Genomic DNA, 18,776 nt, shown 5'->3' with positions numbered 1-18,776 from the left:
CCATAGTACCCTCAGCAGCCACCAGTGGGCGCTCCCCGCTGTCTTGCCTTTCTTGGTTCCCCCACACCTCCTGGGCCCCTGGGCCCCTGGTCCCTCCCACCGTGGCTCTCTGCAAATGCAAGCACACCCACCACACACCTGCTGCGCGTGTGTGTATGTGTGTGTGTGTGTGTACAACATACCCACCACTCTGCACATGCCTAACACACCGCATACACACCACACAGGTACAGATGCACACAATGCATAGACACACCCATCTTCACAACCCCTGTTCTTCCTTCTAGTGCAGTGTGGAGGAACCATGCCCAGGGAGCTGCCAGGACAGCGTAAGTCGGCCGTGTGAGAGCCATGGGCCCCTGTCATCATGTACTCTTAGTGGGCTAGCTCCCCTCCTCCCTCCCTCCCATGCCGGGCTCCCTTGGGAAGAGAATGCTTTTCCTTGGACCTCCAGGAACTGGGAGGCCAGGGCTTGGCCCCGGCGGCGGCCTCCGTCTGTGCTTCTTCCTTCTCTAGGACCTGGACTGCTTCGTCGTAGACAACAATGGGTTCATCCTGATCTCTGAGCGGGCCCAGCAGGTAAGTCACTGGGGAAGAGAACCAAGGGGCAGGGGGCAGGAGGAGGAAGGATGTTTGGCAGTGACTTCTGTCAACGCGAGGGCAGAGGCTGGTTCGATGCCAATGGAAGCGTTTCCCAGGAAAGGATGCCGGAAGACAGGGTTCCAGGATCATACCCAGACAGCCCTGGGCAGACAACTCCAAACTCAACAACGAGTCGCTGGGACTCGTGGCAACCGTGTAGGACAGAGTAGAACTGCCCCTGTGGGCTTCTGAGATGATCACTCTTGATGGGAGTGGAACGCCCCATCTGTCTCCCTCAGGGTGGCTGGTGGTTTCAAACTGCTGACCTTGTGATCAGCAGCCCAACAGGGAACCACTACACCACCAGGGCTCCTCGCCCCTGGGTAGCGTGGGAGAACATATGGAGCAAACTCAAGATCCTAGAAGGTACCAGGCTTGCTGGTAGGACAGAAATTGCTGAAACCCTGCAGACCATGGGCCTTCAGGCCTTCGGGTCTGGAACGGAACTGGCCGTCATGTTAGAGTAATCCACCATTTAAAATCAGGAGGAAGCAGTACAGAGGGCTGGGAATAGGAGGAGAGGAAGCAGGAAATGGGGAGAAAGTGAACGCACAGCGAGGGGATTGCGATGGATGTGCTGAAACAGACAGGTATGAATTGTGGGATGTGCAACTGACCATCTGCTCGGTGAACCCGCTCCCAATTCACAATACAAAGGTCCAACGAGAACGAAGAACACAGCTGTCTCCGGCAGGACTCCGTTCACTCGGGCCGTGGTAGAGCTTTCACCTTCTGTGGGGAAGACCCATGGTTGGATTCCCGGCCAAGGGGCAGGACAGCACTCATCTGTGAGTGTGCATGTTAATGTGATGCCAAACAAGTTTCCGGGGAGCTTTTAGACTTAGACAGACTAGGAAAGGCCTGGCAGTCTAGTGCAAACCCTATGGATCAAAATGGTCCGATTCTATGGTGAGCGGGGTCGCCATGAGTCAGGGGCCGACTCGGTAACTACTGCTTATTCCTCATGACGATCGCCTGGGTGCCTCTGCCTGCCCTCTCGTTTGCTGTGACACCCCCTTGGGGCTTTGTCACTCTTCGGTTGCAGTATTTCTCAAGTGGACGGTCCATTGTAAAACTCATCAGTGGCTCAGGGAGGACAGCAGTTGGTGGCAGAAGTTGAGCCCCGCACTGGGAATGAGGCTTTAGGACAATCTGATGCTCTCAATCATTCATGCTCCCGCTCCTGCTGCCCCGGGTAACCGAGCCTGGCCATGTCTCCTGGTGTCTTGGTGTTGGCTTTCAAGGGGCCCAAGGAGCTTCAGAGAGGAGGCAGAAGCCTGACGCTGGGTCAGAAGGGATGTAGGAAGAAGGCAGCCTAGTTCAAGAGACAATTCTCTGAAGCAGGGACTGCAAAGGACCAGATAATCTGTGTCTTGGGACTTGTGAACCCCGTGGTCTCAGCCACAATCATTCAGCTCTGCCATAGGGGTGCAAAAGCAACCTCAAAGAGCACAAAAGTGAATACGCATAGTTTTGTTCCAATAAAACTTTAATAGGACTGCTATTTGAGTTGCATGTCCTTTTCACATAGCACTAAATATTCTTCTCCTCTTGGTTCTATTTTCAATCATTTGACCTCGTAAAGCCCTTTCTTAGCTCCAGGCCAACAAGCTTAGTGCTGAGTTAGAGCTGGCCCATCCCTGGAAGCGGGGTCCAGAATTGGGACTTCTGAGAAGTCCATATGAGCAGGTCCATCTCCATGAAGGGAGGAACCCTGTCCACTCTCCCGTCCCTCTGGGGACCTAGAAGGCGGGCCTTCGCTTCATCACTTGTGGCGGTATGCTAATCACATTTACCACCAGACAAAAAACAAGGTTTGGCTTGGTTATTAACACACACACACACCCGACTCTTCGCTATAGAAATGACCAGCTTTGAACCTAAGCATACAAGATAAGTGATGAGAATAGGAGAGAGGTTCTCGAAAGCATGCTGTGGGGAGGGAGACCACGCTGAGGGAACATTGGCTGGATGGGGCTGGAGAATTGACAGGACAGATTGTTGACCCCAGGGCTATTGGCCTTCTGTGAAGAGTGTGGCAGGCGGCAAGTCCCAGCCTCCTGGGTAGCCTGCTCCTTTCCCTGGGCCCCTCCCTGCCCGCCTTCATTCTTGCGTACTTGATTCAAAGCACACTGGGGGTGAGGATGGGGGGCGGGGGGTGCCTCTGCAGTAGAGTTGATTGGATCTTTTAGAACAGTGGTTCTCAACCTGTGTGTTGTGACCCCTTTGGGGATCGAACGACCCTTTCACAGGGGTCGCCCAATTCATAACAGTGGCAAAATGACAGTGATGAAGTAGCAATGAAAATAATTTTATTGTTGGGGGCCCCCACAACATGAGGCACTGCCTGAAAGGGTGGCCGCATGAGGAAGGTTGAGAACCACTCTCGTAGAAGGTTGCAGGTGCTAGGGTTTGGGTTGACAACTTTTGCAGGCACTGAAGGAGCCCTGGGGTGTAGTGGGTGAGCCGCCACAAGGTCAGCGGTTGGAACCCAGCAGCGGCTCCATGGGAGGAAGATTGATAGATAGCCTGAGAAAACCCAAAGGGACAGCTGTACTCGGTCCTATAGGGTCACTTCCATGACAGTTGGGGTTTTGGTTTGGTTTTGTTTATGAGTTGATCAGTTTCCTGAAACAATTTTCGCATAGAGATACCAGTGCTGTGAGGAGGGAATCGGGACATGATCTGAGTATCTGCCACCCACCAAAGTCACATGTTTCTGACATATCAGCCCATCCAGGCCCTCGCACTGGGCCAGGTTCTGAGGTCAACAAAGCAGGGAAGCCGGCCAGGGAGCCTGGCTGGAGCGCCGTCTGGGCCCCGGGAAACAGGAAAGGGGGAAGCGAGCACGTGAACGTGCCCAGTCTACCCGAGCTTGGGCGGAAGAAGGGGGTGATGGTGGAGAGGGAGGCCCATGTCTCTGTCGTAGTCACGAATTCTAACTCAGTCCATCTCTCTCAAGTGGAACCTGAGCTTGTCCTCTGTAAGTCTACGTGAGCCAGGTCGGCAAAGCGACCCTTCTCGCCTGTAGCACTGCTTGTATCTAGGTCAGAGGGGCTGTGGACACTTTTACAGAAGTGGCCGGAGAGTGCACAGCGGAGTCGTTTCCGTTTGTCCTGGGGACCTTGGGCCCTGCATTTGGTCCCAATGCTCTTCCCCCTCAGGGTGATGTCTTCGCTCTTGGACATTTTAAAAGGCTGCTTGGCAGCAGAGTTGAACGAGGAGTGCTTCCTTCGGTATTATAATAGACTGAAATCGAACTCACTGCCATTGAGTTGATTCTGACTCCTGCTGACCCTCCAGAGGGTTTCTGGGGCTTTAAATCTTCATGGGGGCAGACAGCCTCATCTTTCTCCTTCAGGAGAGCTGGTGATTTTGAACTGCCCACCTTGTGGTGAGCCGCCCATTCGTAGTCCATAGAGCCGCCAAGGCTCTAAAGGGGGTTATCATAGAGAACTACATGTGACCAGAGTACAGCCATTCTTTCCCTAGGAAGGGAGGTCCACAGCCGGGGCCAGGAGAGTGACAACAGCTATGGGCCTGTGTCATGTTTACAGTGGGTCTGTCACCCTGGATTTTAGAGACCGAGTCCTGTCCCTTGCCTGCACGCAACACCCCCACGCAAAGGTCCTCAAAGGAGCAGCAAAGCCCCTGGAGAGCTGCCCTCAAGTCCCAGCACTGTCCGAGGAACCTGCCTCTCCGAGGGCACAGCTCCCTCCTCCCAGCCTGGGGCAAGCCTGCCTGCCCTCACTTGGCATGTGGCTGAGCCTGTCTTGTGTTTCAGCTCCTGGTTTTCTCCGATCCCCTGCCCCCCAGTCCCACCCAGCCCAAACTCTTTGTCTTCCTCCCACTCGACCTGTCAGCTGTCTTTAAGTCACTCCTGGGGTCCATGGGGAGAAATCTCTGCCTCCCTGCTCCCCATTGCCCCACCCTCCACGCCCCCCAGCTCACAGCCTCCACTGACATCTTGCCAGAGCTTCCCCAGGGCCTGGCACAGCCTCTGCCTTCCTGCGGTCCTGTCCGGCAGCCTCGGAGAAGCAGCTAGGACCTCCCTCAGGGCCCTGGCCCACCAGGTGACGTTCTGGTTGTCACGTGAACCTGAGGCCGGCCTCCTTCCTCAGCATGTGGGGGGCTCACAGAGGCCGGCTCTGCAGGCTACTCACATCCGCCATACTCCTGCCTGGGCTCCCGGTGTGGCCAGCAGCACTTGTCACATGACACGGCTCAGGGGAGCCAGGGGAGGCAGTAGGGACAGCAGATGGAGTAGAATGACATTGGTCCCCACCAGGAGCCACGCAAAGAGCCATGGCGGCACAGTGGGTAAACATTCAACTGCTCACCGCAAGGTTGGTGGCTCAAACCCACCCAGGCACGTCTCAGGGGTCTGCTCCTGAGAAGATCACTGCTCCAACATGGGTCACCTGAGTCCCTTGAGAATCACCTGGATGGCACCTGACACCCACATGAGACACTCCCCACCTGGCCTTCCTTTGGTCCCCAGAGCTCTTAGCAGGAGGGGTCATCCCAGTCGCAGAGAAGGGGGAGCTGGGGCTGTCCTTAGGTAAAGGGGTCGCATGACATTTGCTCCATGATGCCCCAGAAGCCGAAGTCTTCCCGCCCATGGTCCAGTGCCCTCCTTTTGGGAGACAGGAGACATTGGCGGTTCAGCTCTGCAAGGGCACACACATTAGACATGCCCAGGGGCTGCTGCCAGCTAGCCAGCATGCTGGCACACTCTGCTGCAGCTGCCTCACGGGCTTCCTGCTCCGCCTCCAAGCTGGGCTCCTGCCAGGCTCCTCCCTCCAGCATCTTCTAGCCCTGGCAGTCAGGGAGACCCCGGGCCCTTTAGATGCGGCCCCAGAGCAGAGCCCCGCAGCGGACCACTCTGCGTGTATGGCGACCCACAATGAACGAGGGCCTTGGTGCTCCAGTGGTAAAATTCCTGCCTCCCGGGGGGACACCTGGGTTTGCCAGGTGCCAGGGCAGTCACACACAGCCACAGGTCAGGTCATCTACCGGGATGCTACGATGCCAACCGGGGCTCAGCTGAGCCTGCAGAGGAAGAGGCTCAGGGAAGGCCTGGCAGAGTCTACTTCTGAGAGTCAGCCAGGGCAGCCCTGAGGATCCCCGCAAGGGGAAAGTAGGGGACCGGGCAGTTCTGTGTCCTGTGGTGCACGGAGTCTGCCTGTCAGGCAGCCAGCAAAAGCAGCATCCCAGTGAAAGAGGCCAGGTTTGAGAGAGGACAGATACCGGTCCAGCTGTAGCCTCAGAAGCCAGGAGCTTCCGGTCCTCTTTCTAGTGCCTGGGCAGAGAGGAGCCGGATCTCTATGGCTGTTTGCTGCTGGGGTGCTGGGGCCAGTTAGGGAATTGGGCGCGTCTAGGAGACCTGAATGAACCTGGGAGCCGAGGGTGTGGGCTTCGGCTCTATGGGTCCAGAGACTTGATCCATTTCCCCCACTTTGGGCCACTGGTTGACACTGACCCAGAGCAACTTATTTTATCACTTAGGAATAACGTCCTCTCAAGGAAGGGGGCTCCCTCAACTGGCTTAACCAAATAAGAGATTTATAGTCTCGCACAGACGAAGCCAGGATGAAGCAGCCCGGGTCGGGAGTGTCAACAGGGGTCCTTAAAGACCTATAACCACCTGGCTATAGGTGCTCCTGCCTTCTGGTCCACCTTCTAGGCATGAAGAGGGAGGGCTACAGACCAAAGCTCCTCTTCCATGCAGTCATTTTCCTCTCAAGAGATTCATGGATATGACTTTGCTTAGTTTTTTTACTGGCCTGCCCTAGCTGCAAGGGAGTCTGGGAAATGTAGTTGAGCACAGCTAACCAACCGGTAGCTCTTGAGCAGACGCCAACTTGTGGCATCCCCGCGTGTGTCCGAGCAGACCCGTGCCCCACAGGGCCTTTAAATTTGTTACTGCGAGTCAGATGGAGGTCTGGAGGGCACAGTTTCTCCCGCAACAGTGCAGACCCAGCGTGTGTCAACTCGCCCTCCACCATCCCCACACCGCGCTCACCATCTCTCCAAACCCGGCTGAGCTTGGTCCTTGGGCGGACGCTGTCCTAGTGCTCTTGGGTGGTGGATGATTCTGCCACAGCGCTGCGTTCCGCCCCAGACCGTTTGGGAAAGGGGCCCTGGTCTCTCTCCGACCAGTAAACGGGGCCTCGCTGGTGGAGGTGAGGTTCGTGTTGCATTTCCCTCTCCCATTCTAGCCGAGACTGCCCCCTGTGATCCTTTCAGAGCAGGTGGCCGTGGGGGCAGCGGCGGTGCCCACTGTGCAGCTTTGCCGCCCCGGGGCAGTGGAGCTCTGGCATCTCTGCGGGCCGTCTTTCTTTGGAGCTGCCTCACACTCTTCCTCGGGATGGCGAGACCAATGGCTGAGCCTTAGGTGGCTGCTCCTGAGCAGTTCAGAGCCTGGGCGCCCCCCGCCCCCCGCCCAAGTGGAGCCTTTGTGAACTGACTCCAGACTGTGGTCGCCACCCCCCAGGCCCAGCAACCCCTTCCCTCTGGTTCTGCTGTCTAGGGAGTGTTCCTAATTTGACCTCTGGGAGCCTCCATGACAACAATGGGCAAGCAGACAGCCGTCTGCAACTGTCCTCTGGCCAGCCTTTATATGTTCACCGGTCTGCTTGCATTCTCCCTCCCACACCGGCTCAGTCTGCGTGTGGAGCTGAACATCTGCGCATAGGTCCCCACTGGTGCAGGCGTGTCGACAACAGTATTTGCCTCTGTTGCCTTTAGCTCCCGCAAACCTCCCAGTGCCGCCATCACTCTTTGCCCGCCTCCCTCTGTGGTGTGTTGTCTTCCTCTGCCCCCAGTTACCACCTGTCTACCTCTTAGCCTGTGATGTCCCCTCCTTCCCTCCCGTCCCCGGTAACCATCAACGTATGTTTCTTCTGGTGTGAACCCCCCCTCGACTTTTTATCTATAATACAGTGTGTGTGCCCCACAGGGTTCTGGGTGGCTAATATTTTCAGAAGGAGGTCACAGGATCTTCCTTCCAGGGTGCCTCTGGGTGGAGTCGAACCTCTTGAAGAACAGGCCCTTCCTGTAGTCCCTGCGCCTCTCGCTTCCCCACCTGCTGTTTTCTGCCTGGAGTGCTCTGGGTGCCTCTCGCCTCTCTGCTCCCTCCCCTGGCCTGCCTTTCAGAAAAGTGGGTCCTGCTTGTCTATACCTCCAAGGGAGGTGCCTGCGATGGCAGGCTGTGCTCTGCGCAAGGGGGTGTCACTGGGCTGCTATCTGTCTCTCCAAACCGGTTTGCAAGTTCTTGGCCCAAGACCAGTCTGTTCAATCTCATGTCACGAGTGACTGTGTTGCAAATCAGAGGCGCTAACCACCACCCTCTGGGGCAGTCCGGCCATTCCAGGCAAAGAGAGAGCGGAGCCTCCACCCAGTTCCAGGCCTCTGTTGCCACCACCTCCGGTCCCTTTTCCCTGTTTGCGCCTGTCATTAACCTGCCAGTTACTGGTGATGACTTTTGTCATAGATTTTAGAGCGGTGGCATCCTGACAGTGTCCTTTTGTAAGAGAGCTCTTTCCAAAACACGCTATAGGATGTCAGGCCTTGACCCCTCCCTGCCCAGCTCTGTTTGTGGAGTGGCATTTCCTGAGTTTTCCCCTGGTTCCAAGCCTTGGCCCAGGGGGTTTCCCATCAGGAGTTCCCATCTCAGAAACCCCCAGGGGCAGTTCTACTCTGTCTTACAGGGTCGCTAGGAGTCCAAATCGACTCAAAGGCAGTGAATTGTGATTTTTTGTTTGGGGATTTCCCCATGTTTTTGGCCCTCTTTTTTTACATGTCCAATCTTAGTATAGCTTTCCATGTGGCTTTCCTGGGGCAACCCCCCACCCCCCAAGGCATTACCACCCCCTCCTCCAAATATAAATATAGTTCTTATTCTTGCCGTTTCTCTGATTGCTATCAGCTGCTTAAGAGCCCAGCCTCCTGATGGACTCCCGTCTGGGATCAATCTCCACTCCTGTAGGAAGTAGGGGTCCATCAGGCACCCCCAAAGCAGGTTTCCTTAAAGGGAGTCTCGGTCCTTACAGCAGGCATGTGTTTATTTCTTCATATAACAAGCTCTCTCATTGCTCTGAGGAACCCATCAGACCTTGTTTCCACAGAAGATTACACGGGGTCTCGGATCCACTGGCAACTCCCTCCTCACGCCCCAGGCCCTCACGCTCCCTCTGCCGGTCTGGTTTCCTCCTCTGAGCCACCCCCTCCCCTCCAACCTTACCTGCTACGCCTTGGCATGGTGTCCCCACCACAGCCTGAGGAGGGGGCGCCCCAGCCAGGCCCAGGAGCCGGAGAAGCATCCCTGTGAGGGAAGCAGACCAGGCTCCCTGCGCCCTTCCTACAAGCTGTGGGTGAGAGGAGCCCACAATTCTGGCAGCAGCTGCTGAGGAGAGGGAGCTGCTAGGAGGCCACTGTGGCCACCGAGGGTGGGTGAGGGTCTAAGGACGCCAGTGCCCATGGAATCAGAAAGGCAAGTGGCTAATTAATGAGAAGTGGGAGGTGTGGAAGGGAAAGCTAGAGGCACCCAGAATCCTCTCCAAGTCGAGTCAGGACACCCGAGTTTGAGACGGGCACTATTTTTGAACCCTTGTTGGCCAGGACTCACAGAAAGAAATACATCTGACCCAGAACAGACACACCCAAAGACATGCATGTAACACCGGTGGGAACCTCACAGAGTCCGTGGGAAAATTGACTAAAAAGATAGCGGCGTTTGGCCACCAACTTTTGGAAGCCCATTCGTATCTAACAGCCCAAATTTCCTGAGCCCTTCGGTAGCCTGACTTACCGCTGGTGACCCCGACTGAGAGATGGGAAGGGCTGCCACCCCATTACAAACAAGCCCAATTTGCAACTTGGGGCTCAGTGCATGGCTTTCGGTGGCTGGGAGGGGCTGTCCGATTGATTCAGACTCACCATGAGCATGGGCCTTCCTCCAAGACTGCTGGGCCTTCCTTCCGTGGAACCTCTGGGCGGTGAGGACCACCAGTGGAGCCCTTAACCACTGGACCACCAGTTGTAGCCAACTGGCGGGTGGCAGCACGGTTACAAAGCACCAGGAGCTGTGGGCAGGAGGGCAGGAGCAGCCAGGCCCTGCAGAAGCACCCCCTGCTTGGTAAAATGGAGGGGCAGTGAAGAAGGGGAGGCCTTGGGCAAGAGGGATCGGTGATGAATGGATGGTGCCCATGGTGCTGATGGGCACGCAAAGGAAGAGGCCCGGAGGGGAGTCTGGAGGCAGAGCAAGCCCAGGCAAGGCTGGTAGCTTTAAATGACTTCCTCTCTCTCTCTCTCCTCTCTCCCTCACAGACAGGAAGATTTCTGGGGGAGGTTGATGGTGCCTTCATGACCCAACTGCTCAGCATGGGGGTGTTCAGCCAGTAAGTGAGATGGGACCCCTCACCACCACCCATCCCCCGCAGTCTAAGTAGACACAGCCAAGGCAAGCTCTGATGCTAAATTGTCCAGACAGGCATCAGGATCTGGACCTCAAGCCCCCACAATGAGCACTCCCGAAGAGCTCCAAAAATAACCTTTCTGACGTCCAGAACCAGCTGTGAGGAGGGGAGGGGCAGGTGGTCATGTGGGCATCACTGCTGGGGGCCCCCTCCCCCAGCTCAGACCCCGCTGGAGGGGGCACCATCCAGCCCAACAGCCGGTGTAAGATATGAAAATAACAATCATTGATCATTTATCAAGGGTTCACCGGGGGAGGGGGAGGGGAAGCTGATAACAAGGGCTTAAGTAGAAAGAAAATGTTTTGAAAATTATGATGGCAACATATGCACAAATGTGCTTGATACAATGGATGGATGGATGGATGGATGGTGATAAGAGCTCTAAGAGTCCCCCATAAAATGTTTGTTTGTTTTTAAAGTCAGCCATTGGCTACCCATTCACTTTCTCAGGCCACTTGAAACACAGAAACATAGCTTGTAGCCTGAGCTACTCCCGACCTGCCCACAAACTCTCACCAATCACGATGAGTGGAGGTCCTGCTGGCCCGCGTCCCCTGAGTCCTCGGACTCACGTATCCCGTGTCTGATTTCCAGAGTGACCATGTACGACTACCAGGCCATGTGCAAGCTCCCGGGTCACCACCAGAACTCGGCTCAGCCCCTGGCCAGCGTGAGTGTCACCCAGGCCGTCCTTCCACAGGACAGAGAGTCCACCGCCCTGTCCTCTCAACAGAGGTCACCATGGCGTCCGCGTCCAGCCGGCACTGCTCGCCTGGGTGGTTCTCATTCTCACCAGTGCAGATGGTCTGGTCTGGCTCGGGACCTGACCAACTTCTGCCCTCCACCCACGTGGCCCTGTAGAACGCGGCTTTGGGGTGTCAGGGAGTCACTCCGGAAGCGTGTGAACGAGCAGGACCTCTGGCCAAGAGAGTAAGGCGTTGGCCCTTTATAGCCGTGCAAGGCTGCCGCACCCCCTGACCCAGGAGCCTCAGCCACTGCAGCCCTGGACGTGCCTCGTCAGCATGGGGATCAAACCTCCACTGTCTGAACTACAGGGGGCTGGCAAGGGGTGGTGGGAGCAGGAGGGGCTGCTCAGCCACCCGCCGCAGCTGGTGCCAGTCTCCACGTCTTGTGTGGTGCCCTGGGAAGGCGCTTGGGCCTGCATGTTAACGGCGTGCCCCCTCTCCCTTACAGCCAATCCCTGCCTTCCTGACTGCTACCAAGTGGCTGCTGAATGAGCTCTTGCTGTGAGTGGGGGGGGGCGGGTCTGAGGTGGGGGGACCGAGGCGGGCTGGAGAACTGCGTACAGACAGGTGTGGTTTCTGGGGCTGCCGCCTGAGGTCCCGGACACCATACGTGGTACCAACCCCCGAGGAGGAGGTGAGGGTCCCTCCCTCCGCTCTGCCATCTAGGAGCCCTCGGGTCAGGAAGATGGACCTGTTGGAAGCTCCCTGGTGCCCCGGCCCCAGTGTGTATGGGGATTCCAGTGGGGGCAGGGGGCCACAGAGGTCTCTGAGGCTCAGTCCTGCATCTCACAGGTTCCTGCTGCAGTGGAGTGCCTGGGGAAGCTGGCATGGGGATAGTGGGGCCGCCGGTGAGTATGCCCCGCAGGACGGGTGGGTTCCATCGCACTGTGGTCTGCAGTCAGGGTGGGGGACAGGGCACTCTGGAGAGAGGCTCCTGGTACCTATTGTCTCCTGCCGGGCTGCTCATCCTCTTCTTCTCGTGCCTGGCTCCCCTCACCTCTCTGTGTGACGTCATGTCATCCGGGGCCATCACGGATCCATGTGACGTCATCCGTCCTGGGTGACGCCCCCACCTCATGTGACATCATGCCCTGTCTGTGCCGTGTCCACCCGGGCTGGGCCCCCATGTCCTGGGCAGCCAAAGGCGTGCTCCATCACGGTAAGTCACATTCACTGGGGGACCCTGGTCGACCTCGGGTGGGTTGCAGGCAGAGTGGGAGCTGCGGGGCCTGTCCTCAGCCCACAGAGGACTCGGAACTCTCTCTATCCTGGGACCCTGACTCGGAGCACTGGAAAGTTCCACCCAGGGGAAATAAACCCTGTCCACCGTCTCCTGTCTGCAGACAACATTCAGATTCCACGAGGAATGGGGTGATGTGTAACTCAGGGCAGGTGAGGCCAGGTCACCTTGCAGAGAAGAAGGCCCGGGCCCACCTCCAGCCGGAGGTCCCGAGAGCCCTCTGCAGTCCCATTGGAGGGAGGGGCTGGTCACCAGGAAGGTCTCCAGACAGCCCTCCAATGGCCTTGTGTGAGGGCAGAGTGCCTGAAAGGCAGCAACATGGTCACCTATCAAAGCGGAATCTTCCACTGGGCCAGTGGTGGCCACAGCCCCAGGAGAATGAGAACCACTCCCTCGTTGGAGGGACATGAATACACACCCACTCCTGGGGACCTGGAGCTCTGAGACCACAGGGAAGCCTTGCCTCACCTGGTTTGCTCACCCCTCATGCTTGACGGGACCTCCTCCCTGGGGCTCTGGAGCGCCCCATGGCACGGTGCTCCCTATCCGCTGCTCGCTGATGCCCACCTGTCTGTTCTTCCCACGCTCCCTCCCCCTCCTGGCTCGGCCCCACAGGCTTTGGCTCCAGAGCTGCCCTCTGACCCTCCGCTCTCATTCCCAGGTTTCTTTAGGAAATGACACTCCTCGTGCCCAGGTCCTCCCAGGACGGCTCCGAGGGGCCGTCCGTTACAGGCGTCTATGACAGAGCCAGGAACCATGTGCTACTTAGACACAGGCCCCTGAGTGGGCCACACCAGAGAGGGAGGAGGGACCCCCAAACTACCCCACACCCCCATGTCTGTCAGCAGTTTTGTCTTGAAGAGGACCCCTCGTTCTTTGGCCCACACTTAGGGTCCCCACCAGGCTGTTCAGAATTCTCCTCCCTCAGAGCAGTGGCCCCGCCAGTGCAGTGTCCTTCCAGAACGGGCTGCCCCAAAGCCTTGGGGAGGTCACTCTACTACGCCGGGAAGTGACTGCAATGGTGGGGATTGTTGGGTTGCTCATCATCCGAGCTGGGTGGGCAGGCCGGCCGGCCGGCCCGTGTTTTATCCCTGCCTGAATGGAGTCCAACGCTTCACACCAGGAGCCAGAAGTGCTGGCCAGGGCTCTCCTGCCCCTCCACCGGGGAGCAGTCTGGGCCTGGCCAGGGGCAGGGCACCCGGCTTTTGTTAGACTCAGAAAATGTTAGCTGCCTACGGGGAAGGGGAGGGGTGGTCGGATTGAGAGGACTAAGGCCTCCACATACACCACCCCTCTCCTCCCAGACACCCTCAGCTGTCAATGCTGGAAGCACTTTTGAGGGGGTGCTCTGCCGACACCTCTCCCCCAGCTTCCATGGAGCATGCTGGCTGCTGTGGGGTACAGGAGTCCACACAGGGAGTCTGATGCCCCCGTGTACATCATGCACAGTGTGATGTATGTGGGTGGGCACGCTGTGTACATACATGCAGTGATATATGTGGGAGGACATCCTGTGTACATACATGCACAGTGTGATATAGGTGGACATCGTGTGTGCATACATGCACAGTGTGGTAGGACATCCTGTGTACATACATGCACAGTGTGATATGGGTGGACATTGTGTGTGCATACATGCACAGTGTGGTATATGTGGGTGGAAACCCTGTGTACATATATGCAGTGTGATGTATATGGGCAGAGGCCGAGTTTCTGCCAGCCTGCAAGCTGTGGCCTTTCAGCAGCAGCTCGCCAGGGCTATCTTCCGAGGTGCCTCTGGCTGGGTCACACTGCCAGCTCTTTGCTTATCATCTAGCGCCTGGCCATTGTGTCAACCAGGGAAGGTGTGCCCGAGGACAGAGGCCACCAAGAGAAGCAGTGGCTTTGCCAAAGTCCCAGGGCCAGGGCATGACTGTTGCCCTTGATCCCAGCTCACTTATCCCGGGCTCCTTTGTCCCTGCTCCCCACCCCCACCCCAGAACTGCCAAACAGTGGAGTCCATTTGCAAACGGGCCTGGGGTAGCAGTGAACTCCCCAACCCAGAAAGTGGGCAAGTATGATCCAGCAGGGGGTGGTTTTTAAGGCACACTCTGCCATGCCCTCGCTCACACCTGCTGTGGCCCTGTCTGCCCGCAGCCCACAAGCACAAGAGACTGGACCTGCTGCAGCCATGCGATACGGAGTACCCAGTGTTTGTGCACCAGGCGGCTGTCCGGGAGACCAACGGCTTCATCGAGTGTGGGACCTGCCAGAAGTAAGGCTCTGGGCTGCTCTGGCTGGCTCACCAAGGGCCAGATCCCCGCCCCTCCACCGCAAGCTGCCTTCTGGCTTCAGAACCATCAGGGGAAGCAGGCGACACTGCCAAGACTCTCAGGGATCTAGCTGATCTTCACTTTCCTTAGTGAAGGAAGCAGGCTGAGGCAGAGGGTCTGAGGTCAGGCCAGCCGAGGGGGCTGGGGGGGGAGGGGAGCATGGGGCCGTTTGGTGTGCTGGCAATAGGGAAAACAGGCCAAGGTGGTTCCCAGGCCGGTTCTCTGTCATAGCCCGGCCCGCCCCCAAGCCTCAACCCCCCTCGGGTCAGGCAGAGAGAGAAGACAACTCTGCAGCCTTGCTGAGGCCCCCTCCCATGGTAGCCTCATTTGTTCCTGTTTTTTAAATACTTGAGGATCTAAAAGGAAGCCCTGTGGTGTACTTGGTTACATGCTGGGCTGCTAACAGCAAGGTCAGCAGTTCAAGGGCACAGTTGCTCCCCAGGAGAAAGATGAGGCTTGCTGCTCCCATGAAGATGGGTTTGCGGGCTCAGAAACCCTGGGGAGCCCTCTACTCAGTCCCACAGGGTCCCTGTGACTTAATGGCAGCAGGTTTGATTGCTTTGTTGTTGTGATTTAAGATGGAAAACCCATTGCTTTGGGGTCAATTCCACTCACAGCGACCCCGTGGGTGGTGCATGAGACCGTACCCCCCCCCAGCGTGTCCAACAGTGGACTTTTGGAAAGCGGATGGACAGACCCTGCTTCTGAAGCGACTGGGTGCACGTCACCCTCCAGCCTCGGCATTGGCAGCCAAGCACAGGACATACCTCAGAGGCTCTCAGTGTGGGGACAGATGTTCGAGAACTGCACTATGGGCACCACAGCAGGGGCAGCCATGCACTGGCCTGTCAGAGGCCACGTGGGCTACAAGCCCACTGTGGCGATGTTTGAAAGCAAGAGGCAATGAGAACACGGGCAAGTCCACCGTCCTTTGGAAATCCAGCTCTGTCCTGCTTAGAGAAGTGCGGGGGTTGAGGCTGCTCTCTGGGCTCCCCTCGTGGTCTGGTCAGACAGCAGCTGTCTGCAGCGCACTCCTGGGCCTGACTCCTAGACTCACAGGAGCCCCAACGGGCTGGGTCCTGGGTAGAAGCCTAGATCCAACGGGCTCTGCCACGCCCTGGCCCTGTAGGCAGAGAGGATCTAACAGCAGCCTCTCCTGCTGACGTCCCACCCCCAGCCTTCAACAGAAGCCCCTGCCGCACTGTCTGCCCTAGGCAGATAGGCCACTCACTAGCAACTTCCCGGGGTGTCCTTCAGTCCCTAGATTTCAAGAGACCTCTCTGGTGTAGCACTTCGGACAGACCCCAGTTCCAATCCCTCAAGGGGCGTGTCGTGTTGGTGGATTTTAACCCCGGGGAGGTGGTTTGCATGGGACTCTCGCTCTGTGAGAACTGAGCTAGAAGCACAGGGCCTGGAGTACAAGTAGGGCCCCAGAGTAGGCGGTTTTGCTCACAACTGCAGGCTCGGCCATTTCCCAGCTGTGTAACCTTTTAAGCAAAGAACCTAACTGCCTCTAGCCTCGGTTTTCTCATCTGCAAAACGGGGAGACACTGAACTCGGATTGAGCAGTGAAGGTTAAATATTCATGCGTGCACACACACCTATAGTCAGGGGTGTGCGGGGGCACAGTGGGCTAGGTCAGGCCAAAGATGAGGGTTTCTGCTTCCATAAAGATGCACAGCCTAGTTCTACTCTGTCTTCAAGGGTCCCTTTGAGTCGGAATGGACTTGATGTCAGTAAGTAGGAAAGGCTCAGCAAGTGGCAGCTGTCACTACTCTGCAGTACCCCAGGCCTCCTTCCTTTACTCCAGCTCTCTGGTCTGGGTTCCGGGCGGTGCGCAGGAGCACTCTGCCACCTGGTGGCCAAGCCTGAGCAGTGCATCTTTCCCACCACACTCGCCTAAAACAAGCCTGTCCAAACGCCCCTCTGCTTGGGGTGGTCTTGCATTCTTCCTGTTGTCCCGGCATCTGAGTAACAAGCTCTGCCTTTGGACTTCCTCACAGTCTCCGGTCTGCTAGGAAAGTGCAACTGCAAAGGCTTATGGGTAAAATAAGCCCTTAGGAGTTGGGGTCCCAGGACGGTCCCTGCAGCTGCCCCTGATCCAACTGCCTCGTGGTTCTGCTCCTTACTCCGACACTAACCCTGCACTAGAAGTTTCCCGGCATTCTTTCCCTAGAAGCTCTTCTCCCTAACTGCCAAGACTGCTAGAAGTTCCGTGTGCCCCCCCCACCTCCCCGCCCCTGCCACCCTTTTCGCTGCAGGATGTTCATGATGCAACAGATTCCCAAGAGTAACCTCCTCCTCCTGGTGACAGACTCCACGTGTGATTGTAGCATCTTCCCTCCTGTCCTGCAGGAGGCCACAGAAGTCAAATATATCCTTCCAGTCCCCAAGGAGATGGAGGGGGGCGGGGGGTAAATGATGTCGTCTTCAGCCCCGTCACCACCACCATCCCCACAGAGCATTGCTGTTTGTGCTGCAGCCCCCTCCCCTGGGCCCTGGGGCCGGCGCTGCTTCTGAAGCTGCTGGCCAGGCAGCTAGCTGGTCTCGCCCCCAAGCCTCCAGGGTCCACTCTGGACATGAGTGGTTGACCTTGACTGAGAGTTCTGCACATAACGCCTCTGTCAAGTGTGACAGGATGCGCTCCCAGAAGCTGCGGCAGCGACCGGATTCCTGCCACGCTTTCCACCCAGAGGTGCGTGGCTCTTCATGGCCAAAGCCTCTGCCCCTGGGGCGCGGCTCAGCGCGGGCGTTCTCAGCGCGGGTGTGCCCGTGTGCACTCGCAGAGGAGCGGAGCTCAGGTGGATGAGCACAGCGCCTAGGGGCCGTGCGTGTGCGGCCCTCACGGGTTCCCATCTCACTCCAACACTGTCCATCGGCCAGAATCCCAGGGTGCTTTTAGAGGGTCCCATTCCCCAGGGTTCAGGCCCTTGGTGTTTTAGGACACAGCCATCCCAGGCTTTTCTCCTTCCCGCCTCCCTTAGCTTTTCTCCTTCCCGCCTCCCTTAGCTTTGAGCACACAAGATGCGGCCACTAGAAGCATGCTAGTGCTGGCCATCCTTCACTGAGCGCTCACCAGGTATGGGCCCAACCAGCGCTGAGGCACACTACAGTCTTGGTTGTGCTGGCTGCCACAAATAAGTCGCAGTTAAGATGCTCGGGGAGGGGGTGGGGGGGTAACTTCACTGTGGTCTTTCTGAGAGGCTGTCCCCAGCGCACAGCAAACCAAGGCTTGAGGCCAGGCCTCGGGCTGAGGCTGCAGCTCCTGCTCTCCACCTATGGGAAGTGGTAATGCTTCCTCCGTTCTGGACCTCCCCATTCCCCATGCTTTGTCCATTCACAGAGGCCCTTCCCTGGCATCTGTGCCCTCTGCTGGGATGGCTTTCCCATCAGTAGGAAGGCTGCCCTCTCATCTTGGCTCTGGGCTCCACAGGAGAACGCACAGGACTGTGGCGGCACCTCTCACATCGCAGCCTCACCCTGCCTGCTCCTGCTGCCTCTGTGTGCCTGGATGCTACCGGCCCAGCTTCTGCCATGACACCCACCCAGCCGGACCTCTGCTTCAGCAAGGCGACCCTTTCCAATTTGTTCTAGAGTCAGCAACAGATGTAGAATCAACCTCCTCCCCCCAGGCCACTGCCGTCTCAGACCTCGGCTAGCAGTCCATGAGCCCTGAGATTGCCGAGCAGAACAAGAAACCAAGTCCTGTGTCCCAGAAGGCACTTCCCAATGAGTGCCTGGTGCTGACGGCTGCAGGTCTCAAGGGTCATCCTGCCACCCTGAAGAGGAGGCCCAGGAAGAGCTCAACCTGGGCCCCGACTGGAGAATGTGTTAGACTCTTCAGACAGGCCCAATAAGAGGAAGGCGCAGCTCTGCCTAAAGAATCAAGTGACCTTCAGGAGAACCCACGGAACTACAGAAAGAGCAGGGCGAGGCGACTGCAACGCTAACAACAGATCGTGCCCCCACCCCACACAGCTTCCCGAGTGAGGGCCACGACAGAGCGCTGGTCACGGGCAAAATGAGGCAGAGAAGCGTGGACACGGAAGACCCAGAACAGGCGCAGACGTGAAATCCTTTTAGAAAACATCAGCAGGGGTACCCGTAACACAAACGATTGCTGTTAAAGAATGTCTAAAAATTCCTAACTTTTGCATCGATTTCATCAAAAACCAGTTGTGGAGACCCAAAGCCCATCTGTAGACAACTGGACATCCCCTCACGGAAGGGTCACAAGGAAGAGATGAGCCAGTCAGGGTGCAGTATAGCACCATTGAAACATACCACTTTTTGGGTGAAGGGAGACGTCGGACAGCGCAAGATATGACAAAATAACAATTTATAAATTATCAAGGGC

At 57.3% G+C, this 18,776-nt stretch overlaps 1 protein-coding gene across 1 annotated transcript in view; it reads left to right on the top strand.

Annotated features, from left to right (window-relative positions):
- CACNA2D4 (calcium voltage-gated channel auxiliary subunit alpha2delta 4) overlaps positions 1-18,663 on the top strand; it is a 126,368-nt gene extending 107,705 nt beyond the window's left edge. The window contains exons 28-38 of the mRNA XM_004710470.3: positions 288-329; positions 517-579; positions 9,973-10,043; positions 10,716-10,791; positions 11,316-11,368; positions 11,660-11,715; positions 12,006-12,026; positions 14,244-14,361; positions 16,681-16,793; positions 17,032-17,114; positions 17,853-18,663. Of these exons, the coding sequence (XP_004710527.2) occupies positions 288-329; positions 517-579; positions 9,973-10,043; positions 10,716-10,791; positions 11,316-11,368; positions 11,660-11,715; positions 12,006-12,026; positions 14,244-14,361; positions 16,681-16,793; positions 17,032-17,114; positions 17,853-17,957 (801 nt within the window). The 3' untranslated portion in view covers positions 17,958-18,663. The remainder of the gene's footprint in view (positions 1-287; positions 330-516; positions 580-9,972; positions 10,044-10,715; positions 10,792-11,315; positions 11,369-11,659; positions 11,716-12,005; positions 12,027-14,243; positions 14,362-16,680; positions 16,794-17,031; positions 17,115-17,852) is intronic.
- The last annotated feature ends 113 nt before the right edge of the window (positions 18,664-18,776 follow it).

The sequence above is a fragment of the Echinops telfairi genome, unplaced genomic scaffold (genome assembly GCF_000313985.2).
Source record: "Echinops telfairi isolate 266 unplaced genomic scaffold, ASM31398v2 ScPeMD7_6273;HRSCAF=7185, whole genome shotgun sequence".
Taxonomy (NCBI): Eukaryota; Metazoa; Chordata; class Mammalia; order Afrosoricida; family Tenrecidae; genus Echinops; species Echinops telfairi.
This window is presented reverse-complemented; position numbering and strand designations above follow the sequence as displayed.